This window comes from Neolamprologus brichardi, chromosome 2 (assembly GCF_056152115.1).
Source record: "Neolamprologus brichardi isolate AB-2024 chromosome 2, ASM5615211v1, whole genome shotgun sequence".
Taxonomy (NCBI): Eukaryota; Metazoa; Chordata; class Actinopteri; order Cichliformes; family Cichlidae; genus Neolamprologus; species Neolamprologus brichardi.
In genome coordinates this window covers 29,469,645-29,493,251 of record NC_142105.1, presented here as the reverse complement: position 1 = coordinate 29,493,251, position 23,607 = coordinate 29,469,645, and the positions used below count along the sequence as shown (strand labels likewise).

General features: G+C 40.5%; 1 protein-coding gene across 1 annotated transcript; it reads left to right on the top strand.

Moving 5' to 3' along the window:
- Positions 1-141: 141 nt before the first annotated feature.
- slc16a2 (solute carrier family 16 member 2) lies at positions 142-21,548 on the top strand. Its single transcript, XM_006781333.3, has 7 exons — positions 142-1,153; positions 11,763-11,907; positions 12,201-12,693; positions 14,007-14,150; positions 16,557-16,785; positions 18,708-18,973; positions 19,092-21,548. The coding sequence occupies exons 1-6, from the start codon at positions 727-729 to the stop codon at positions 18,956-18,958; spliced, it is 1,689 nt and encodes a 562-aa protein (XP_006781396.1). The 5' UTR covers positions 142-726; the 3' UTR covers positions 18,959-18,973; positions 19,092-21,548.
- Positions 21,549-23,607: the final 2,059 nt, after the last annotated feature.

The following is a 23,607-nucleotide window of genomic DNA, read 5'->3' as shown; positions in this document are numbered from 1 at the left end:
AGGGGAAAAGCAAGCCACACTCGGGTTTTTCCGTGAAAAGCCACGAAGTGCAAACTCGTTCTACTGTAACTGTACTGAAGCTCCACCATTGGCTCCAACTGTCCGTCCGCCGGGGAAAGGAGGTGGTGGAGGAGGAGGGGGGTGTGGATTTGCTGAATGACGGCTCGGTGTGTGTTGACACTTGAGAACCGATACAGCCTACGGGACATGCACAGGCCTACCTACGTTACACGTCCACCTTGTAAAGATAAGAAGAAGCGTCTAATTCTTGCATTTAACATCGGGAAATGTTGATGATCGTGCGGGAACTGCGCGACGGGGCTACACGGAGTCGAGGCGGAGCGGACGTTTTCGCAGGTTGATGATCCTCTTTCGGCACCGAGGAGAAGAGCCAACACAAGTAAATACATGGTGTTCGTCTTTATAGGCGGTTAGGCAGGCTTGCATTAAAAGGAAGGATAGGCGGTGCGAGCTAATTCCTGGAAATATAGACCCTCCGGCCAGAATGACACACGCTACATTTGCAGGTTGGAGTTTATTCGCTGAAGTTGGGGCTGCGAGCAGCGTGTAGGAAGCTTGTGTGCCAGGAAAAACACCATCCGTCTTTCACGTTTGACAGATAACCAATCAAAGCTGTTATTCAAATCGGTGCTCTTATGTCAGCGACCTATATCTCATGCATGTGCGCCAAAAGCCCACAGTAGCCTCTCCGCCAGACCAGACAGCATGGGGACCAACGGGCTAGACAACCAAGCGCAGCCGTCCGACGGAGAGTCACGGACGGAACAGCCGGCTCCAGGTCCTCAGATGGAGCAGAGGGATACCCCTCAAGACCTAGACACGAGAAAGCATGACCAGGCGGACGGCAGCGAGGGTAAAATCGTGAAGGAGGACAGCAATACGCAGCTGATCGAGACCGGCTGCAAGCCACCCCTCACGCCGGGTTCCGACTTCGAGGCTAGGGTGCAGGTAGAGAGCCACGGAGCTGGCTTCGTCCCACCCGAAGGTGGTTACGCTGGCTGGCTGGTGGTTTTTGCTGCAACCTGGTGCAACGGGTCAATCTTCGGAATTCACAACTCCTTCGGCATCCTGCACATGATGCTGGTGAAGGAGCACACAGACCCTGAAGACCAAACAGCCCAGTTCAAAGTGGGTGAGTAAGTACTATCTGAGCAGTATCTCTCTGCTCAGGTGGGCTGGAGCTGAAGCCACAAGTGAGCTGGTGGACAGGAGTAGAGAATCTTGATGCACATTTGGTTTATAATTATAGGATTTTTTTTAAAAGTGGAAATTAGAGCTGCGGAAGTGTCATTTAAAGCACAATTACTATAATAAACATTTTAACATCAACTTTATATTAATTTACAGTATGTAGATTTTTATATGTATATCACTTTAGAAAAAAGTGGAATAACTTAAATTCCCAGTGGAACACTAAACACAGTAATGAATAAAACAAGTGCCCCACCAGCACGTGTAAAGTATGCTCATTGCTGCATTCTTATTTTTGAATTATTATTTTCTTCTCTTACTCTGAAATTGCTCCTTACATCCTGTTGAAATCTCTTGTTTTCCAAAGCACCAGCTTTCTAATCAGTTACAGGCACTTAACTGAAAAAGCACCGTAGGCACTTGTTAACTATTCATTAAGGCTGTTCTGTTTATCCACAACACAGTTTGCTACAGTGGGTCCTTTGATAAAGGTTTCCTTAATAATATAGTGAGCACAAAGGACTGAATATTTGTGAACATTTGCACCGATACTGAGCCGATATTGGAGTGCTGTTTTTTTTCTTGTTATATATTCCCCTCTTGGTTCCCAACAAGCAAACAAAGACAGAAATTTTAAGCTATTTACCACAATATCATTGAACCAGAACAAAGCTGTTTTGTTAAATATCAGCCAGGGTGGTAGTAGACAGATAATTGCAGTTAGCGAGGTCGATATTGGTCGATATGAATGTCTGACCCATGCATTGCTGGACCAGTATGGACAGACTTGTTAGAGTCCCCAAGATGCACATGACTAATGATTAAAAATCCTGCGATAGATATGTAAATCAGGGATATTGCTTCTGCTTGTAGTATTTAATACAATCTAACAGGCAGTTATTATTAGAGTCACATCATTCCCCTACCCACTTCTCCCATTTCAACCATTCTGTTTAGGATCATAAGCTTTCATTACTAAATGGTCAGACTATTTCTTTATCCTTATTTACGGATTGCGCTCAGCTCCCTGCAACGGGAAAGGCACTATACAAAGCAGTCAAGGATATCAGTCTTAATAAAGAAATCACTGATGTTCATTTACAGGAATGTGACAGTTCAGTCTTGTTGTTGCAGATAAATTAGTCCCCAGAAACAATGGGCCTGGTGCTACTCCAATTGTTTGCAGGAATCTGACATTTTCTTGTGCCTGCAAGTCCAGTAGAAACATTTCTATTCTTCAATGAGTTCACAAAGTCAGCGTCCAATTTATTGCTAATGAAGCTCTGGGCTTCTGGTAACCATGGCTTCTAGCTTTGTGCTTGTTAATCTTGTTAACAAATACCGACTAAAGGAGTAATCATGGGAATTCTTGTTTGGGGGGAGAAGAAAGGGACCCTCCTGCCTTTCTTTCTCCTCCTCCCCTTCCTCATTGTGAAAACCGTGAAAGCTGCTTCTGCAGTGTACTGATCCATACAGAGAAATGTTTTGAGCTCGGAAATCATGTAACAGGAGTGGATGTTTTTCTTAAAATCCTCGTCAGTTCCCGCAATCACATGCAAAAGTTAAGGTCACAATGTGGGAAGGGATTATGGCACTAATGCTGTTTGCTGGAACAAATGTGAACCTTTATTATTATTATCAGTATAAAAGCAATATGGAGGGGGGTATAGGACAGACATCTTATTTATTAAAAGAAGCTGATGGAATTTTATACAGGATGTTTATATTCTCTCCTCCCCATTTTTTTTTTTTTGTTGTTGTTGACGTATTTAGGATTTCATCTCCAGCATTTTCTTGGATTTAATTCTGGGTTGAGCTCATATGTGAACAGATTAAGTGAGTAGGCTGAGACCTGACCTTTTTACCTCAGCAGCAGGAAAAAAGCACAGGGGAAGAGCTTAGCTACAATAGCTATGATCTTAAAGGCTTCTTTTGAGATATCCAGTCTAAATTCACACGTGTACAACATTTTAAAAGATGTCAGACTGCTCAATAGAAAAAAAGCAAAGGACCGTAAGGGATAACAAAAGGCTGGATATGGTGAAATCATACTTAGAGATCACCATTAGGCCTTGCTGAGGTCTTTTATAAACCTCGAGGAGTAAACAAGTGAGTTTCAGAATACCGTAGCAGTATCGAAGTAGGGGTTCAGAACAGTAGGATCTTTAAATTTTTAATGATGGCGAGGTGTGTGTGGGTTATGAGTCACATATGGTGATGATTTGCTCCGTGATTACAGCATGACACCTTTACTCATTTTTTTCCCAGTTGTTACCACAAAAATGTTGGTAAACTTGTAAAGTAAGTGCACGTGCCCGGCACACCTTTCTTTTGAAAATGGAAAGGGAGGGGGGGGGCTGCTTTCATAATCAGCGAGGGGTGAGCCCCCTGTCAGGTGGTGTGCGAATGAATGTGGGAGGAAAGTTCAAAATGCAGCCGGCACTGTTTCAGCTGCAGCGAAGTTGGCAAAGAGGGAATGTGTGTGCAGGGGCAGAAGAAAGGGACTGAGTGAGGAAGGAATTAATTTTTCATTGAAGCCTAAAACTATTTCCATCTATGTGAACCGTGAAACGGAGCAGGAGGAAAATTGTGATGAGGAAAAAAAGTAGCTCATCAAGTTCTACTTGTTTCTAAGCCTAAAGTTGGTTTACTTACTGAGCGTTATGCACTTGATTCTCTCACAAGAGTACTTAATGACTCTGTAGTAACTATATCAGTAGGCTATGGTATCTCTGTGAATGTGAGAAAACATCTGATGACTCCAGCTGCAGAAGCCTGTTGGCTTTAGCCACCTACATTACATCGAATCCCGCTAGCTTGAATGTGCTGTGCTTCACAAATCTACAAATCAACAGAGAGAAATGCAGTGAAATGATTCTTGAGGACTTAAACATCGCCTGGATTTCTTCATCATGCACTCTTAAAGAAAGATGACAAAGAATGCGAGTGATTTAACTCAGATATTCCGACCACAGTAAGCTCTGGCATGTCTAGACTCATGTCTGACTCATGCACTGACCACATCTACACTAATGGCACATTAATGGATCTAGTAAGTATAATATAATAGCAATGACCAGAATATTCTGCTTCAAAGACTTATGATGTAAAAAATTCACAGGGGAAAAGAACACACTGAGTGAAAGATTCAGAAATTACATTATGCTTGTTCCTAAATATCTTACAGACTGTTCTAGACAAGCATGCACCGATAAGAAAACTCACTAACCTATTGTGAGCAGTGCTTTAGCCCTGTGGCTTGATGTGGAGCTCAACTAAATGAAGCATGCTGCAATAAAACTGAGAGAGAACAACAGAATAAACCACCTCATTTTTAGAAACTAAATCTGGAAAGATTGAAAACACAAGCTCAGTTAACTAAAGCATGATAGGAGTGTATTATAGAATAGTTTTACTGACATGTTAGGCACATATATCTTTGTTCATTGAGTCTAATTGTGTCAAAACCCACTATGTATGTAAATAAATAAATATGTAAATAAACTGTTTTTTAAACAAATGGAAATCAATAAAAGCCACGATGCGAATAACTTGGATAGCAAACTTTTTGTTGAACCAACTCAAGAATTTTAAATGATTTTAGGCTTTACTTGAAAGCAATACAAATAGAGGAGGTTAAAACTTGTTTCTCTGCACAAATGGGCTACATAACCTTGATGGTAAATGAATAAGGATATAGCCGATTGCACTTTTGAACTGTTGTCATATTATTAACTTTAGTCTGAAAGAAACAATTTCCTCTCAAAGCCAACGGTTTTAGCCTTTATAGCAGGTAACTTATTCTTCTATCACTGGCCTTGACGGCAGCTCAAAATCTTTTATCTTAGCATAGAAAACTGATGCCTGGTTACATTAACCGCTAGATGTAAAATGAAAAATGGTGACGCTTTCTTGCTTGACGTCAGTGCTGATTTCAATATAAGGAACAATGAACTATAACTGAAGTACCTTAAAGCTTGTATTTTCAGTGTAGATGAATCCGCTCCATTTTTTTAAGTTTTAATACTGCTACGCTAGTAGTTAGCGAGTGTTTTGGACACTGTCAGTCTCTTCCATGAAAATTAGGAGGGACCAGCAATCTGCTAGCAACCAAAGCGAATGTAAGGGATTTTCTGATGCAGCTCCCAATTCAATCAGTTTCAACAACTGTTGTAGCTCAGTTAACTAAAGCATGATAGGAGTGTATTATAGAATAGTTTTACTGACATGTTAGGCACATATATCTTTGTTCATTGAGTCAAAACCCACTATGTATGTAAATAAATAAATATGTAAATAAACTTTTTTTTTTAAACAAATGGAAATCAATAAAAGCCACGATGCGAATAACTTGGATAGCAAACTTTTTGTTGAACCAACTGAAGAATTTATCAAGAATTTTATATGATTTTTAGGCTTTACTTGAAAGCAATACAAATAGAGGAGGTTAAAACTTGTTTCTCTGCACAAATGGGCTACATAACCTTGATGGTAAATGAATAAGGATATAGCCGATTGCACTTTTGAACTGTTGTCATATTATTAACTTTAGTCTGAAAGAAACAATTTCCTCTCAAAGCCAACGGTTTTAGCCTTTATAGCAGGTAACTGTTATTCTTCTATCACTGGCCTTGACGGCAGCTCAAAATCTTTTATCTTAGCATAGAAAACTGATGCCTGGTTACATTAACCGCTAGATGTAAAATGAAAAATGGTGACGCTTTCTTGCTTGACGTCAGTGCTGATTTCAATATAAGGAACAATGAACTATAACTGAAGTACCTTAAGGCTTATATTTTCAGTTTAGATGCTGGTGGCTAAGTTACGGTTATTCCGCTAAGCCTGCAGACACAAAGGGATCGAGACCGGTCGGCAATCCCCAGAAACCTCTGGTTGCTAGGGAAAATTTGCGTTCCTCTTAAGTTTTTGGAAGTGACAGTTGTTGAAACTGATTGAATTGGGAGCTGCATCCGAAAATTCCTTACATTCTGCTAGCTTTGGTTGCTAGCAGATTGCTGGTCCCTCCTAATTTTCATGGAAGAGACTGACAGTGTAAAACACTCGCTAACTACTAGCCTAGCAGTATTAAAACTTTAAAAATGGAGCGGATTCACCTTCAAAGTTCAAAGTGTGGTTTGATCCTTTCAGGATCCAGTCAGGAAATGCTTGCTTCAGTGGCAGAACCACACTTCCTTATGTTGCAGTGCTTACAGACAAGTTGGTGTCTCGTCTGGATACGACTTCAAGGCAGGTCCAGCTTTTAGGTGTCAGTCTGGGTAAACAGCTTACCTGGTCCTGGCACACTGATAGGATTGAAGCCAAAATGAGTGGCGCAGTATCTGTGCTAATTATGCGGTAGGTAGCTCAGTCAGACAGATCAAACAATTACTGGGTTTATCTCATCTTGACTATTGATCAGCTGTTTGCGTAGAACAAGGTTATGTGTTTAGCAATTTGTTGTTTATCCAGGGTAAGTGTAGAGGGCCTGCTGTTGGATGAAAGTAGGGGACACACTTTAGTTTTCTTTCATTACATTTCAGCTGTTGCTACACCTGTTATTATTAATGAGAACTGCTAATATCGAGCCCCACAAAAGCTTAAAAAGTTTATTCCTTTTTACTAGTCAAAAATGAATTTCCCTGTCACCTGTAGTCTAATTTTTTGCTAGATTTCAAGGAAACCTAGTTGTTCATTATTTTAGATGTGCTTAATAATCATTGTTGGATTTTCTCAAAAACATCAAAAACAAGTGAAGTAACACAATAGTCTGTCTGCCAAGAACACGTCTTAAATCATTAACGTAGGGCTGTGCTCTTGGTAGGTAGTTCGTTATTGTTTTTCCCCTGCTCCAGATTCCTCCAGCATCTCCCAGGACAGCTGGAAATCTCAGGTTGGCAGATCAGGGTGCAATGAGGCATTTTTAGCATTCCAGTGGACAGTGGAATGGGTTCAGGTTGGAAAAAGTTTCTTCAAGCTCCATGCGCTTATAAAAAGGTATATAAAGATGTGTACAAAGAGTAATTGGACTGTTATTGGTTGATTTTGGTTAGTTTTAGGCATTTTTTCCTGTATTTAGATAGGACGAGGTCCATTTAACCAGGCGCTTGGCTCTGGACCCTTCTACTGATCACAATTTAGCCTATGGGGTATGCACCCTAACGACTAGGACACCAGTGTCCCCTCAATACCAAAATACATCTGTTTATAGATGATGTTGCAGAAACTATCATTTCAGTTCAATCCAATTAATTTCAGTTGTACTACTACGCCGACACATGACAGAGTAAAATCTCCGCAAAACACATCCATTAAAACAAATAAAAAGGATTAGCCCTTTCAGCTTTATTAATAGTGTCAACACAAGCAGTTTGCACTTACTCTCAGCCTGAAATATGATGCGATTTGTGAACATCAGAGGGAATGGTTGATTTTCCTGTGAGTGGTACCGAGTAAACAACTCAAGGAGCATCCTGATAGCTTTGTTGTCAGAGCTCATTTATGGTCTGAGCCTGAGCTGTTTGAAGAGACTCCTGGTTGATCTGTGACAGATGGGCCTCCACATGCCTTCTGCTAGCAAGCCTTTGCGAACCGTGTCGCCTCACCTGTTGTGCTTTCTATATTTGTGCTAACACAACATCCTTACCATTCTACTGTCTTTATGATACAAGCAGTGTTTTCTCACTCTTTAAAATGAACATTCTGTCCTTATTATGGACTTTAACCTTTAACTTGGTATGGTATTAATTATTATAAGATAAAAATGACTGATTTAAAGGTGACTTTTAATGCTTATCTTCATCTTCATAGTGTTGTTCTTGGACTCTACTGTAGTATTCGTGGATGATTGACAGTTGATTCACAGATGATTCAACATGTTTGATCTAATACTGGACATTGGTGCGGCTTGTAAGTTTGTGCACTGCCTGAGTTTGAAGAAGTTTTAGCTCTTTTCTGGCTAAATTCAAGGCAAATTTCTCATGATTGACTGACTGACCACATTAGGGACATGTACTCTCATCATATAGATATAGAGTAGAAAAAAATGCTCTGAATCTGTGCATTTGGAGCAGTTTGAAGCCTCCTATCTTTAGCAAAATACCAGAAATCTTTATTGTCAGAGTCAGTTCCTCATTTAAACTTTTTTTTTTGTGCAAAAAAACACACTGCTGGATCGCAGCAGTGTAAAGCAATGTATTTGTGTTTTTCAGTTTATTATGTTGCCTCAGCACCTGCTAAGAGCATTTTATGTTACCTTGAGGAACAAAAATACCTATGACTATTGTTTCTTTAGGAGTACGTCCCCAAGACGCTCTCAGAAACAGTGTGATGCATTGTTTAGGTTCAGCAGTATTTCCCCGTGTCTGCGTCAGCCGTGGAAAATATCGTCAGAAAGCATTTGAACAGATGTGTTTTTGATTGTTTGGGCTCACTGGCTCAGAAACAATAATTTTGAGCTGAAAGCAGCAGTGCGCTGCATTCGCAGTCGTCTAAGCGGATGGTTTCATACGCTGCGGGATACGTTGGAAGTGAAAGAAAATTTCATCGGTGCTTCTCAAAGCAATGAAAACAAAAACAACAGCAAGGGATCTTTCCAAGAACAGTGTCTTTGTTATTCTGGAAAACCCACAGACCATATTCTGAGCAGTTTCCCTTCAAAGTATCTTACTTTCTGCCCCCTTAAACAAGGGGACTAATGACCTATTATTCCTACTCTAGTCATTTGATATGAATCCTGATATTCTCAAATTAAGACTGAAAGTAGGCAGGTAAACCGCATTATTTCATTTCAAATCCGGTGCTGTGGACAACAAAATAGTGTCAGTTTCTCATTGCACTACAGCTGCTCATAAAAAAGGATCTGTGAACCTAATAATTTAGTAACTGCAGTGTAGGTAATTTAATGCCTGGTTAAATTTCAGCTTTGTTATGAATGGAGTAACAGGGCCTCTGTGATATGAATGACTTAGTTTTAGTGTAACTTTAGCTGTCATATATATGGTTGTCTAGGATGGCTACACATGACACAGATTAGAGTAGACACAGTTAAGTAAATATACATTTTAATTACATAACACATAGAAGAAATCCACAAAACACAGTTGTCTTGCATGCATCTTTTACAGCTTAGCATAAAGCATGCTGAACTCATTAGTCTTATATAAACTTCTTATTATATCAAACCCAACCACATTTTTCTGCCTTAAGTGTTCTTACTCTAACATACATATGGGTCCTATGAGTCTGCTGCTTCTTGTCAGACTGCAAGTCTATCATGTTAAGAAATGGAAGCTTGTTAACCCCCTTCTTTGCTACCCCACCCAAACAGACATCTTTTCATTTGGCTGCAGTCTCCCTCACTGTGTTCTTTTGCTTTTGTTTGAAAGTGTTTGGACCTAATCCCCTCTAATGAGCACAGTGCACTCAGTTGTTGTGTCAGGACGCAGGGAAATGGGGCTTTGTTGTGGGGCTGGCCAGAATATAGAGTATGCTGTAAGGCAGTGTGACACGGGCCTGTTGTTTTGACCCTCTGATTTCACATCGGACCTTTCGGTTTGTCGTGTCCAAACTGTTATTGGTGCAGTACCAGCACTGCAGGTGCTAGAGCCATTAAAAAAAAGCAATACCGGAACTACATTATGCCAAACTGACCAATTTGAGTGTTAAAAAACACTTCACATCTCTGTGTCAGATATTGGGCTTTCCAAGAATGAGTCTGCAAGAAACAGCATGCTAGCAGCAGTGCATGTCCAGATGGGAACGCTGCAATCACTAGCTGAGATTGGTGAGATTAAGTTAAGAGCCTGTGGTATTTTCCAGACAAACCAGCTGGACATCTAGTATTGAACAGAAAAAAGGAAAAGTGTTACAGGTGGTAGCTTAAGTGGTCTTAGGAGCTTAATGCAGTGAGTTTAATTCAGCAATAGAAGCACTCATAACTATCAGCCAGTTCACACTTTTAGGTAACTTAAAGGGCACTGTTTTTATGTTTTTATTTCTCACTACTTGCAAATTCCTCAAAGTATGCTATTTAGAATTTGACTGGACTAGAAAAAGTCTCACCTTGAACAATAAAGCATAATTTAAGCATCACAGCCTACCTATGTATTATAGCGGACCATTTATGATGGTCATTTATGATATACTCATTTGTAATATGAGTATATCACTATCCACTAGAGCACCATTGGGAGGTGGTGGAACAGGAGATTCACAGTATGGATGTGCAGCAAGCGTGTGATGCTATGATGTCGACGCGGACCAAAATCCTGTTTCCATCACCTTGTTGATTCTGAGTCTAACCCAGCACTGCAAGGTAACAAAGTGACTAGTGAATGTGTATCAAAAGCATTTAATATATTATACTATTAAATCTACTGAAATTGTTATTGAGGATGTAGATTCCATCTATATGGCTGGGTGTATGACCCCTCCCTCCCCTTTTTTCCATTTAATTTGAAAGAATAAACTGTAGAAAGACTCGAGTAGAGTCCTGTGCTTTAATCGTACTCTGTGTATCAGAACATGTATTACATGTATAGTATAGTACATAGTGTTACATAGTGTCCACATTTAAGACTATTTATACAGTGGTGCACAGCTCATGTTTCACTCTGAACTCAGTGTGTGTGTGTGTGTGTGTGTGTGTGCGCTTAGGTAGATAAATCCTGCCATCAGGCTGTTTAGTAGTCTCTCTGGTCTCATTTCTATTGGACTGTTGGACCAGTGTGACCCAAGGCCCAGACACCATGGTAGACATCAAAGCTACCTTTGCTCCCTCAGAGACTGGATCCAGACATGTGTTTGTTTGTACTACAGGGTACGCGGTGTCTCTGCTAGAGAAATCTGCCTCGTTATGTTTTAACACTGCATGCTCTACAGGCCAGAACTATCCACTTTGATTCACTTTTTGATCTGCTTAATCACCATGAGAAATCTTATAGAGCGTGTCTGATCCGCATGATGCAAGTGTAGACACAATAATGAGTAGGGTTACATAAATGTATATTAATAGCAAATCACATCAGGTGGCGAGAGAGTCACAAAGACGGAGAAGAAAAAAGTAGTGTGCAGCATACAAAGCTTTGTAGTTTTTCAAAGCTTCGGGAAATCTTGTGGGCAAAATTCTTATTGTCTGGGTTAATTAATACCTACTGTATGGGGCATTTAAAGGCAAGGCTCAACATGCTACACATGTTTACTTTGAGCGTGGCTGCTGCTGAGGTCAGGTGGCAGATTTGCAAACAGCTTGAAAGCTCTCAAAAACTTTAAACAAAGCATAAAGATTTGCATAGAGGCCCAGGCATACGTGCATGAAGGCCATGTTGTTTTTCAGTGATGCCTTTTTTTTTTTTTTAACTTTTATGCAATAACTTCTACAAGTGGGGAAAAAAAGGATGTTTTAATGGTCAAGGACTGCACACACTGATCTTTGCTTTGTGTACAAACATATATAACAGTGTCTTTTATTTACTTTAGGTGATAGGTATAACACCTGAGATTTCCACATGCTTCCAATGATGAATTCTTTCTTCTCTCAACCTTCTCTCCAGCCTGGGTTGGGGCCCTGGCCATGGGCATGATCTTCTTCTGTTCACCTGTGGTCAGCATGTTCACAGACCACTTTGGCTGTAGGAAGACGGCTGTGAGTGGGGCGGCACTGGCTTTTATAGGACTGCTCAGTACGTCGTTTGCAAAGTAAGACATGTTTGTCAGATACGTCCTTTGAAAATATGAATGAAACCATGTAAAATGATATGCTAAATCAGGGGCTCTAGATGTTTTGCCCTTTTAGGCCCCCAAGAGGAAATTTTGTGGGTAAACCATTATGAGCTTGCACATGAAAAACACATGTGGGCCCCATGTTGGCTAGCCCATGTGGTCCTCTGTGAGAGTTTTCTGTGGACAACCTACACTGGGTTTATTTATTATTATTAATATTATTGTTATGCTAGTTTTTCTTCCTGATGTCCTTTTTTTTTTCATTGTAGTTCCTTGATCCTTCGCTACTTCACATACGGCATATTGTTTGGCTGCGGCTCCTCCTTCACCTTCCAGCCCTCGTTGGTCATCCTGGGCCACTACTTCCGCCAGCGCTTGGGTCTGGCCAACGGCGTGGTGACGGCTGGTGCCAGCCTCTTCTCTATGGGCCTTCCGGTGTTACTGAAAGAGGTGGTGGAACCTTTGGGCCTCAGCAGAACATTCCAGATCCTCAGCGTCTTCATGCTGATCCAGGCTCTGCTGGCGCTAATGTTCAAGCCTCTGCTCCCTGCTGGGGGAGGCATGGGCCCTCAAGGAATAGGCCCCGACCATGCCGAATCCCAAACTCAAGCTAATGCTCAAGGCGGAGGCAGGTGGAGCAGGGCGATAACCACCATCAGGAAGTACTTCAATTTGCGTGTGTTTCACATCGTCACATACCGAGTGTGGGCGTTTGGAGTGGCTACAGCTGTATTGGGCTATTTCGTGCCATATATCCATCTGGTAAGAACATAAGAAGAAGTAATTTTAAGAAGTAATTGTTTCTAAATGGTGCTGCTTTATAAATATTTACAATAAGCCCAGTTTTTATATGAATAAAGAAAGCACTGTTTAACAGCCTTTGAGTTATTTCTGCTGTGGTAAAACATTCCGACCTCTTTATTTATATTATACGCTTACACAAAGAGCATTAGAGATCAGTGGGGTTCTTAATCATGGGTTTGATGTAAAAATGCTTTTTCTCTGCTGACACTGGAAATGAGGGGGAGTGAGATTGATGTCAGAGCCATACTGTTGCACTGTTGGCGGTCTGGTGGCGTTCGGAAAGAGGGCAATTGAATGCATGTCAGCTGAGTAAATGAGCAGTGGCTGAACATCGCCTTTGTCCCTCTCAATAAGGATGACGGAGTTTGTCACAATAGCTGCTGTGAGGAACAGCACTCAGTTGCCAGGAGTTAATTGTGCTCTTCTTAATTTTCTTTCTGCTTCAGTGTACAACCTTTGAAAACGGTTGCCCAAAGGAAAATCTATATTTTAAATATGTCATGTTGAAGCCAAAGAGCTTGACAGTAACTTACTTTTGGTTTACTAACTACACTACTCAGCTAGAGAGGCCGAAAGTAAAAGAAATCCATTTATCTATTTTGTTTACATCCACAAACTCAAGTATGTTTTCAAAGTCTGTACTCGGATTGAATTTGGTGTGTGATAGTAAGATAGTAAAAAATGAAGATGAAGTGTTGCTGTGAAGTTGATCTCCCTCTATCCAGATGTCGGATGTTCCAGCTCCGGCCTCCCTCTGTCAGGCCTGTTGTTTCAGGCCCGGGCCCAGATGTAAACACTGCCCCGGTCTTTGTATTGGCTCGACCATCTCAGGAAACCTCTCCTGTATGGCCTCTCTGTATCCCTAAACATACCTATCCTATGGCCATTGATGAATGTAGACCTTCAAAGCAGAGCAAATATTTCACAAGGACCAGCATGTTCAGGAAAGACTTCAGAGGGCGGTTTCATGTTTTGGATCTAATTTGGGGGTCACGGCTAAAGGGAGCGGGAGGCTCCGACCTATATGTGTTCAGTCTTCCTGCTCCGCTGTTCCAAAGGTCTGTTGATGTGGACATTTTGTTAATGTTTGAGGTCGATTTGGGGTGAAGGATGAACAATTCCACTCCAGCAAATGCTGAGTGTAATGTTTTCTCGGCAATGAAGAATACGGTTCATGAGCACGTTGTATAATATCTGTCATTATTTGCATGATGGACATTTACGGACTAACAGTGTCCACAGTAATGATTCTGTATTATTGTGTCTCTCAGATGAGTTTTGTAAAAGAACAGTTCAAGGACACTGAAAAGGAGTGGGTGCTCCTTGTTTGCATAGGAGCATCATCAGGGGTGGGACGCCTCACTTTCGGAAAGATCGGGGACCTGATTCCTGGTCTACAGAAAGTCTACATGCAGGTGAGGGAATTATTGAAGCTCTAAAATTTATGCAGACTGCTTTTCTTTACTGTTTGGTCTGTTTTTGGGAAAACCTAATGCACTTCACAGTGGTAAGTGTGCCCGTCAAAAAGTGGTTTTTATAAAATTTGCCTCATTCACCCACACAAGCACTTTTTTCTATGCTTTTCCTTACTATGTAAGAGTAACTCAAACAGTCCCAGACCATCCCACTACCATCACCATATTTGACTGTTGGTATGATGTTACTTTTCTGAAATGCCAGATGTAATGGGACACACGCCTTCCAAAAAGTTCAGCTTTTGTCTCGTCAGTCCACAAACTATTTTCCCAAAAGTCTTGGGGATAATCGGGATGTTTTCTGGCAAAACCTAGATCAACCTTTATGTTCCTTTTGCTCAGCAGTGGTTTTCATCTTGGAGCTCTGCCATGCAGGCCTTTTTTGCCCAGACTCTTTCTTATGAAGTCATGAACACTGACCTTAACTGAGGCAAGTGAGGCCTGCAGCTCTTCGATTGTTTTTCTGGGGTCTTTTGTGACCTCTTGGATGAATCGCCGCTGCACTCTTGTGGTAATTTTGGTCAGCCGGCCACTCCTCGAAAGTTCCCCACTGTTCCGTGTTTTTGCCAGTTATGGATACTGTCTCTCCCTGTGGTTCACTGGAGTCACACAGCTTTAGAAACAGCTTTATAACCTCTTGGGAGTTTTCAATTATTTTGATTCTCATTTGTTCCCGAATTCCTTTGAATCACACTATGGTGTCTGGCTTTTGAGGATCTTTTGGTCAACTGTTCTGTTTAAGTGATTTCTTGATTGAGAACACGTGTGGCAGTAATCAGGCCTGGGAACTCAGCTTTCCAAAGATGTGATATACAACAGTTAATTTATGTAATAATTCATTTAAAAACTGCATTTTGTGTTTTCTTGTGTTTACATTTGTGTACATATTTACATATGTTTGATGATTTGAAACATTTAAGCGTGATAAACACTTTTTCACACAACTGTGATCAAGGCCCAATTTGTTAGGCCCAATTTTACTAAAATATTTATTTTTTATTACCTTGGTGAAATTAGAAATTCATTTTTATTAATGGCTTAATGCCATTATGTTTCTCTGGAATGAAAAACAGACTTGCGAACACAAGGGGAATTACATGACTGGATAATGTTACGGACAATTCACTTCCTGGAAAATAGACAAGGTGACGCGAGAGCAATTTGTGCGGTGAATACAAACAGGAGTTGCCATTTCCTGCTGGCGCACGTGCGGCTTCTGCTGAATGCAAAACACAGGGATCCATTGTTTTGACCAGCAAACTCGTTCAAGCAGCTCACTAAGCAAAGGGGCGCGGGGTTACCGATTAATTAAAATATAAAAACAACTTTGAAGTTGTGGGACATGCATACTTAAAATGTGCTGATCTGTGACATCAAGCAAAGTATTTCTAAAGCTTCATTTGCAGTATTAGTCATATAAAGAATTTGCTGACAGTGTGGCGGTGATTATTAAAGAGTCTAGTTATGCAAGAGTCTTTTATAGAACGAAATCCAGAATGTTTCTTTTGTCCAAGTGTTGAACACAGTTTTTAATCGCTTAAATCCACATTGTTGTAGTTGTGAAGGGATTTGAAGTAACACTCTTTGGCTCTTTGAAGTGACACAGAACAGTCATTCACAGCATTCATGCTGTAGACAGTTAGTGAACAGACAGCTTTATATCTTTTATATTCTTCATAATCCATTAACATGTAGTTTATTAATCAGATCGATGATGGCACCGGTGCACTCAGGTGAATTACCGTAGTAAATGTAACTATGATGCTGAACTTTGCTTGGCGGAGACGTTAGAAGAGAGCGATGACACAGGAAGAGTCCTGAATTGGAAAAATTAGAGTTTTAACTACATGGGGAAATAACCTAATGTCTTTAAAATGAGATCTGATTGATTCCATACGTAGAGTTTTATGTTGTTACCACAGAAATACACTTAATTTAAATAGTATTTCACAGTAAGGACCAACAGGAGTTACCGAGCCAAGTGGTAAGACTTACTCATATCAGAACTTTGTTTTTCTGCATATTTAAAGTATGTATGAGAACACATAAGGACTTTTTATCGTTCCTGATCAATTTCTCTGGCAGACAAAGTACTTTTTATTTTCTCAAATAACTTTACCTGACATAAATATGTGTAGGTGGAGCCTGTAGATGGAGGGTGTGTCCACTTGCACACGTAACCATATCTGCCTGAGGCCAGATTTCCATGCATGAACAAAGGCAAAAAGAAAGCAATATGAGCCATCTGACTGACTGCATTTAATGCATATTTATCTGTCAAAAAGATTGTTAGGAGAGCATCAAGACATTCAAAGCTTGTTTATGGGTTCTTGCTGTATTTTGCAGGTGGTCTCCTTCATTGCTCTTGGCCTGATGTCCATGATGATTCCTCAGTGCTCGATGTTCGCCGGGCTGGTGGTTGTGTGTGTGTTTCTGGGACTGTGTGATGGATGCTTCCTCACCATGATGGCTCCCATAGCTTTTGAGCTTGTCGGGCCCATGCAAGCCTCGCAGGCTATAGGTTACCTTCTAGGCCTCATGTCCATCCCCATGACTGCGGGTCCACCTATCGCTGGTAAGAAGCTATATATGTGTGTGTGTTTTCCACTTTTTGAATAGTGCAGATATATGTCATTTACACATCTGTGCTATGCTTGTTGGCAGTAGGGATGCACGATGAGCTGAATTATATTAGCAGAGAAAAACCTTGGATGTGGGTACAACTAATGTAATTAGTAAACGGAAAAAGACAAATGCACAGCAGGACAGGTTATACACTGGTTTGTGTTTAGAGATGGTTGGGCTCATGGCCAGCCACTGCCCGCCTCCAAGGATTTGTGTTCATGACAGTACTGATCTTCGATCTGCTTTCTTTTGTCCAGCTCGCTAATAAAAAAAATAATACCTAAGAACACTAGTCGCAGCACGCTGCTGACTCAGGCATCTTTTGACTTTATCTCGACAATCTCTTTTGCCTCTCACACATACCAGAGCTGCTTTTACTACACAACTTTCTGACTTCCTGACAGCCCTTTCCTGGCCTTTGTAGCCTCAGCCAGCATACTGAAACTCTTAGATGTCAAATGCTAAATGTACTTTTTTTAAATGAAGAGTCATGCTGTCTGGCAGGGTTTTTTTATTTTATTTCTTTAAAAGAGATTTACTTTTCAAAATAATCTTCACTTCCTAATGACAGCTTTTTGTTTTGCATTGCAGTGTTAGAGACAGCAGTGCACTGACATAGATCGATGGCATATCCAAAGCTATGCCAGCAATATTGGTGCAACCAATTCTTCTTACTGTAATAATACATTACTATGCACCTCTTTTATAGTGTGGTTAAACAAAAAGAGGCTTTATGACAGTATATACCTGCAAATTGTTCAACTAAAAAAAACCCTGCTAGTTGTAGCCTTGCTGTATCCATTTCTTTTGCAAAGTCTTGTTTTCATAATCAAGATATAGGAGATCCAATTTCATCTTTAATGTTTTCTATTCAATAACCAGAAATTTTATTTTAATTTTGGGCACTTGTCTTTTTTCACAATTGACCACAAATCCAGGAAACAAGAAAAAAAATAAGGAATTCTTACTGTCAAATTCCATGAGTTTTACAAAAATGAACAGCCTTGTTTCTTGGCTTTCTGTCTCCTTTGTTAGCGAACAGTATCACCAAAAAGTAATATGAACAGGCGGTGCAGGTGGGATGTTAATTTAAGAGATTAGATTGCACTACTTGAGAATGCACACTGTGACCTGCATGCTGAGAAAGTGTCTTTTTTTTATTGACTTATGGTTACTGGAACCAAAGAACTGTGTTAGAGGAAAAACTGAGGGGCTGCACCAGGCCCCATAATAAGAAAAACAATTATTAGTTTGAATTGTGACTTATACAAAGCCTTCAATTGGAGTCCAAAGATAAAACATAGTTTGAAATGAGCATATTGGGGCCCCTTTAAGCCACAAAAACAACCATAATAACAACCATACTATAGAACGTAAAAACGGTTCGTTTATTCTAATGCTTAGTTAGCATTAAAGCCTACAAGCAGACAAACTGAAACTAAAGAACGCTGTGTTTATGAGGCTTGACAAAGCTTATTGTCTTCTAGGCCCAGAGCTGTAGTTAAAAAACCCCCCTGCTCTTTTCTCATGTGTCCTTGAGGCCCAACAAATGTGGATTTCCTTCCTCATATAATCTTTGCACACCCTGGTCTGTAAATGGTTTGAATACTGCATTGTTTACTACAACGTTTGGTAATTACAAATCTTTTTCTCCACCGCCTTTGTCAACACACGGCCTGTCTTTGCTAGTGTGCGATGTCCACCATCTGCCGGGCAGCGGAGTAGCTTAACTGCATTGCAGGATGTGGAAGAGGGTGTACATTTATTTCACTGTGTGTATGCACAGTATAAACAAACTGGGAATCTGCTTGATCTAAAGCAGATGTTTTAATCTTTCCATTCGCATTTTGCTTCCTTACCTCCGCTGCACAGGTCTCCTGCATGACTATTTTGGGAATTACACAGTGGCCTTCTCCCTGGCTGGTGTGCCTCCGATGGTGGGGGGCGTGGTGCTGTTCTTTGTGCCCCTGATCCACCGCAGGCTCCAGCAAGGTCAGGCATCACCAGAGGAGACCTCCACAACTGCCTACATGTTGCCCAGCGCCCCACCGGCCGACGAGTCCAAGAGCTGCTCCAATGGAGACATCCTGCCCGGCTATACAGATGTAGAGACGCACATCTGATCGCATCATACAAAGGTTAGACATATTTACATATGTCAAACGTTGCTCGTGCATGTGAAAACATACATGTATGCAATAACATCTAGATATTCCAATTCCTTCTAAAACATATCGCATATACTGTTTTTCTCAGGGATTCAGCCCACCAGCACCTTTTCTCATCCATAAATTGCCCTCCACCTAACCAGAAGTCTCAACTGTGGATTTCCTGTTGGCTGATCTTTTTCCTGCAACCCTCCAAGACCCCCCTCTTTGGCTGTTTTCTTTCTTTTTTTTTTTTGTTTAATGCGAAGAGAAGTGGACAATGCTCTGGCGACAAGCCACGGAGTGGATGAAAAGAGCGCACATTAGCGTCGGAGGTGGATAAAAGCAGAAAAGCACAACGTAGTCTAATCTAGTCGTTGTAACGCATACCTCCAAGAGGAACTAAATGAAGACTAAAAAGCCGTCTTTCTGATTTTATAGCATTTAATCGTGCTACCTTAGCTTTTGAAGCTGTAAAAAAGATACACTTTTGTTTTTAGATCTTCTGAGAAGAAGAGGTATATAAAATAACAACTAGTGAAGGGATAAAGTCAAAATGTCTTTATGTTGTACCTCAAACATCTGATTTCTTTTTAACACAATGTGTTTTATTTAGTATGTGTAGCTAAAACATGGTTATATCTTAAATGATTTGCAGCTTTGCTGTATTCGGCTCTGCGCTTCTGTCTGTGTTTTCTGCTGTTACAGCTACAAGAGAAGCATGCGTGCTGGTTGTACATGTCACAGGAGGTTACAGATATTTCTACAAGTAGATGAGCCAGCAGATACAATCCACCTCAGCTCAGCTGCACATGCGTTTTAGACCCTGGCGTCGCTGTGTGTTCACACCCCGCTGTCTAAAACGTAAGCGAAATTTCTTCACCAGTCTGCCTGCAAGGAGGACGTGTGTAATTGTGGCAGCTGTTGATTCCACTGATTCATATGCAACGAACCTTAGTGTTTTTGACCTGTTACCAGTTTTCAGTGTTGGGTCAGTGACTTTTCACCACCACAGTTAATAGAGGGTATTTCCTCCTGAGTCTGTAAAGCATAAATGTTTGCTTTTATTCTCACCAAACGAAATTTTTTTTTAGCAGGGTGCTACACAAATCTGAATTAACTGTGTCTGACATAGCTTTGAAAAATAACTGACAACAGTTTTGTGCTTTATAGGTGTGGAAAGAGTTGGAGTCAAGCAGTAGTTATGGGAACTTAATGGCTGTGAAAAACATAGACTTTCTTCAACTTTGCAAAAGGCATTTTGTTTGAAAGTGTATGTGTGTGTGGTTGCCTAGCGATCTTAGTAAGGACTAGTTTGAGTTTCACATCCTTTCTGCCTGTTTAAAGGTTATGATGTGGCCTAAGGATTGTTTACAGGAAGGTTATGGTTGGGGTGTTGGTTTGGATGGTTAGGGTTAAAGGTAGGGATGATGTCAGTGATCTTCCTCACAAAGATAGTCATGCATCCTGTGCGTGTGTGAATCTGCATTTAATATTAGAGGCATTTATTTAATATGAAGCTAAGTTGGGGGTCTGTTGATGAAGAGGGGGCAGAGATTAAAAACTGCTCAACTGGCTCAAGCCCTCATCAGGCCGTCTCACAGATAATCCAGCCAGTTTGCTGCTTTAATTTAGCATCACTACGATGACATCGCTAGTTGTTTTTGCAGAAATGGGAAAAAAAGAGACAAAGTTGCAATCTTGTTGAGATACAGTATTCCCTCGGGAGGACAATCTGTAGTGGTAACTACCACTTACCATTTCGGACCACTTACCTGTGCGCTTTTAGATTGCAAGTTCTCCTGAACGACAGACTTCAGCGAACACACGTGAAGTAGAGCTGCAATAATCAGCTGTTTGAGTTACACAATTCTACGTGGTTCTATGCATAACTGAATCACAAAGGGGGGAATGCCGTGGCATTCAGCTGGCATTTCTTTGTTGGTTTCCCCTCCTTGCTTTCACTGCCATTACTCAGTCCGCTCCTGCTTGACAACATCATAAAAGCATAAAAGCTGCACAAACCTCACTGCTGAGTGTAGTTTTTATATGGACAAATGGTTCTGGATAGGAAACATACACCTGTACCTCAGTAATTACACAATCCTCAGCAATCCAGTTGAACACTTCGACATTCTCCATTATTTTATAACGTTGCTGTTCTGTGTTGAGATTTTTCTGTTTTTTCTGTTACAGTCCGTGAGCCACAAAACTGCCAAATGTCTATTGTCAGTCAGTCTCGCTTCCTCCAAAACAGTTGGTGCGTAAACAGTTTGACAGATCTTCTGCCTTCGTATCCGTTTACTCTGTTGTTTTCAGTCCTCGGCATTCCCGCTCTTCCTACACATTCACTGATCGTTGTCACCGTGAGTTCTCTTCATGAAATTGTCTGCAGCTGAAGAAATGCTGTTATTTAACTGTCAGATGTAAACAGTTTATATGATGATATGCGCAGGTTGGGAAGCAAAATCACAAGTCTCTAGTTTGAGGTCTAAGGCTTTGTTAGATTTTACTGGCAGTGCAAACGGTTGTTTACATAATTTGCAGTTGCTGCTGGCCAATAAAAAAAAATATGGTGGTAATTTAAAAATGCATCCCTCCATGCAAAGCCTCTTTTACTTAACTAAAACAGTCACCTGCTGCCCAACAGATTTTGTAATTAAGTATTATAAATGATTTCAGGAGATGCTTCTAGAAGTGCAAATTCAGCGTCCTTATAGAGTTGGTTTATATTTATATGAAGTGCATCCACCCATATGTAAATATGAAATTTAATGAGGCAAATTTTATTATATAAACTATATTTTTTGTGTACACTGTCAATGTCACTGCTGCTCAAACCAGTGTTGCCAACTCCTCAGTAAGGAAATCGCTACAAGTCGCTAAATGACGTCATCACCTAATTTGTATAATTGGTGATGCTAATGTAATTGTAACCTACGCTGTTGGAGAGAGGAACATCGTGGAATAGACATATAGTGAGTAAAAAACGTCCTAAATGCATTTAGAATTTATTTAGAACTACAAATTAAATTTCTTTTAGCAGTTATTGTTTTTTAATGTCACTAACCCTAACCCTAACCCTGATCCTCTATCCGGGTTTGGACCGGCAAAAGTGACCCGAAATTGGCACTCTGGTGGAGTTACTTTGTATGTGTAAGTGTTTTTAAACCTTGTGATCCACAAAACAGCATAACAGTAAAAGAAGAACTGACTGCAGTCAGTGCGGGAGCAGCGGCTTCGCTCATGCGCGGTTCATTTGCAGTTTGGACGCATAGGTGTGAACATCTCCTACATCCTCCGCCCGTGAGCGCTTTAGCACGGGTGAGGTGCCCACGGCAGCACCGCTGCTTGTTGAGAGTAAGAGCAACACGCCCTTTCACATCAAAAAGTCGTCATAAATAAGTCTCCAATAACACCAGAAAAAGTCGCCATATTTGTCGCTAGTCGCTTTTTAGAAGAAAAAAAAAAGTCGCTAAGGGGGTCTGAAAACTAGCTAAATATAAGTTGGCAACACTGGCTCAAACTAGGGGCCTGTGTCATTTATATTCCACCACTGGTAAAAAAAAAAAAAAAGAAAAAAGAAAGAGATAAAGCTAATGTCGCAACATTATGTCCTCTTCGGTGACCCCTAGTTGTGAAAAGTGATTTTTCTTTATGCACCAATTATATCCGTCCAAACAAAATGTTATAGATTTCTTTTTTTCAGTTTTTAGCATGTCATTGACTGTGAAGATACATTTTTTGCTTTTTTCTTAATTTTTAGTTTGTTGGCATCATGTTAGTGTTTTCCAAATCACACTTTTGAAGATGAAAACAAGACATTTGAGTCACAGCAGAAACCTAAATTATGAAAACTTGTCTGCCTTACATTTACCTATACACGTGATCGGAATTTGTTTCCAGATTTGAGACCAGAATTAAAATCGTAACATTTTCAATTATACCTGTGCTACTTTTCTACTGATTATTTTTCATTTTCTAACGGCTTCGTCCAGTTTCTGGCCAGAAGCAGCTGAATGCTTTTTATTTTGTAACCTACTGTAGATTAAGATACAGAAAAATGACATATATTACTATAACTCTTTGAAATGAATCATAAATAAGTTTTTTTGTGATACTACTGCAAAGAAAACTGTTGAGTTAGTTTGTGTGTCCGGTTCTGAAGGAATACATAAAGGCGAAACACCCAAATGAATGAAAAATGAGACACATGAGTACATGTGTATGGTTACAGGGTGTCTGCTAAACCAGTGTTTGGCTTAGCAAAGCCGTTTGATCTATGCAGCATCACTGGGTTTGTGGTCCACTTTATGAGACTGTATTAATTTCATTCTGATCATGTCAGACTGTAATAATGAATGCTTACTTGGACTACAAGTTGCATTTGTCTCTGTAGCACTCAAAGCTGTAGCTGGTAGTAGTTCGGGAACCGCTAAACCTACAGTAGAGCCCCTTATACTTTACCTAAACTATGTATGTACTACTAACACTACTACTTGTTTTACTTAATGTTTTCTTTTTAAATACTTTGTATTATTAGAAGGCTTTGAGCTGTTGTCAGACTTGTCATTGTTTCCCAGAAAGCTTCACCTTTTTCTCCTGTGCTGCTTGTGACATACACT

What these genes read in the sequence shown, in the direction of transcription:
- slc16a2 (XM_006781333.3), top strand. Translation starts at nt 727, where the DNA reads ATGGGGACCAACGGGCTAGACAACCAAGCGCAGCCGTCCGACGGAGAG. An exon ending in TCGTGCCATATATCCATCTG is followed by an intron (nt 12,694 to 14,006) that starts GTAAGAACATAA and finishes TGTGTCTCTCAG; the next exon opens with ATGAGTTTTGTAAAAGAACA. An exon ending in TGCGGGTCCACCTATCGCTG is followed by an intron (nt 16,786 to 18,707) that starts GTAAGAAGCTAT and finishes TCCGCTGCACAG; the next exon opens with GTCTCCTGCATGACTATTTT.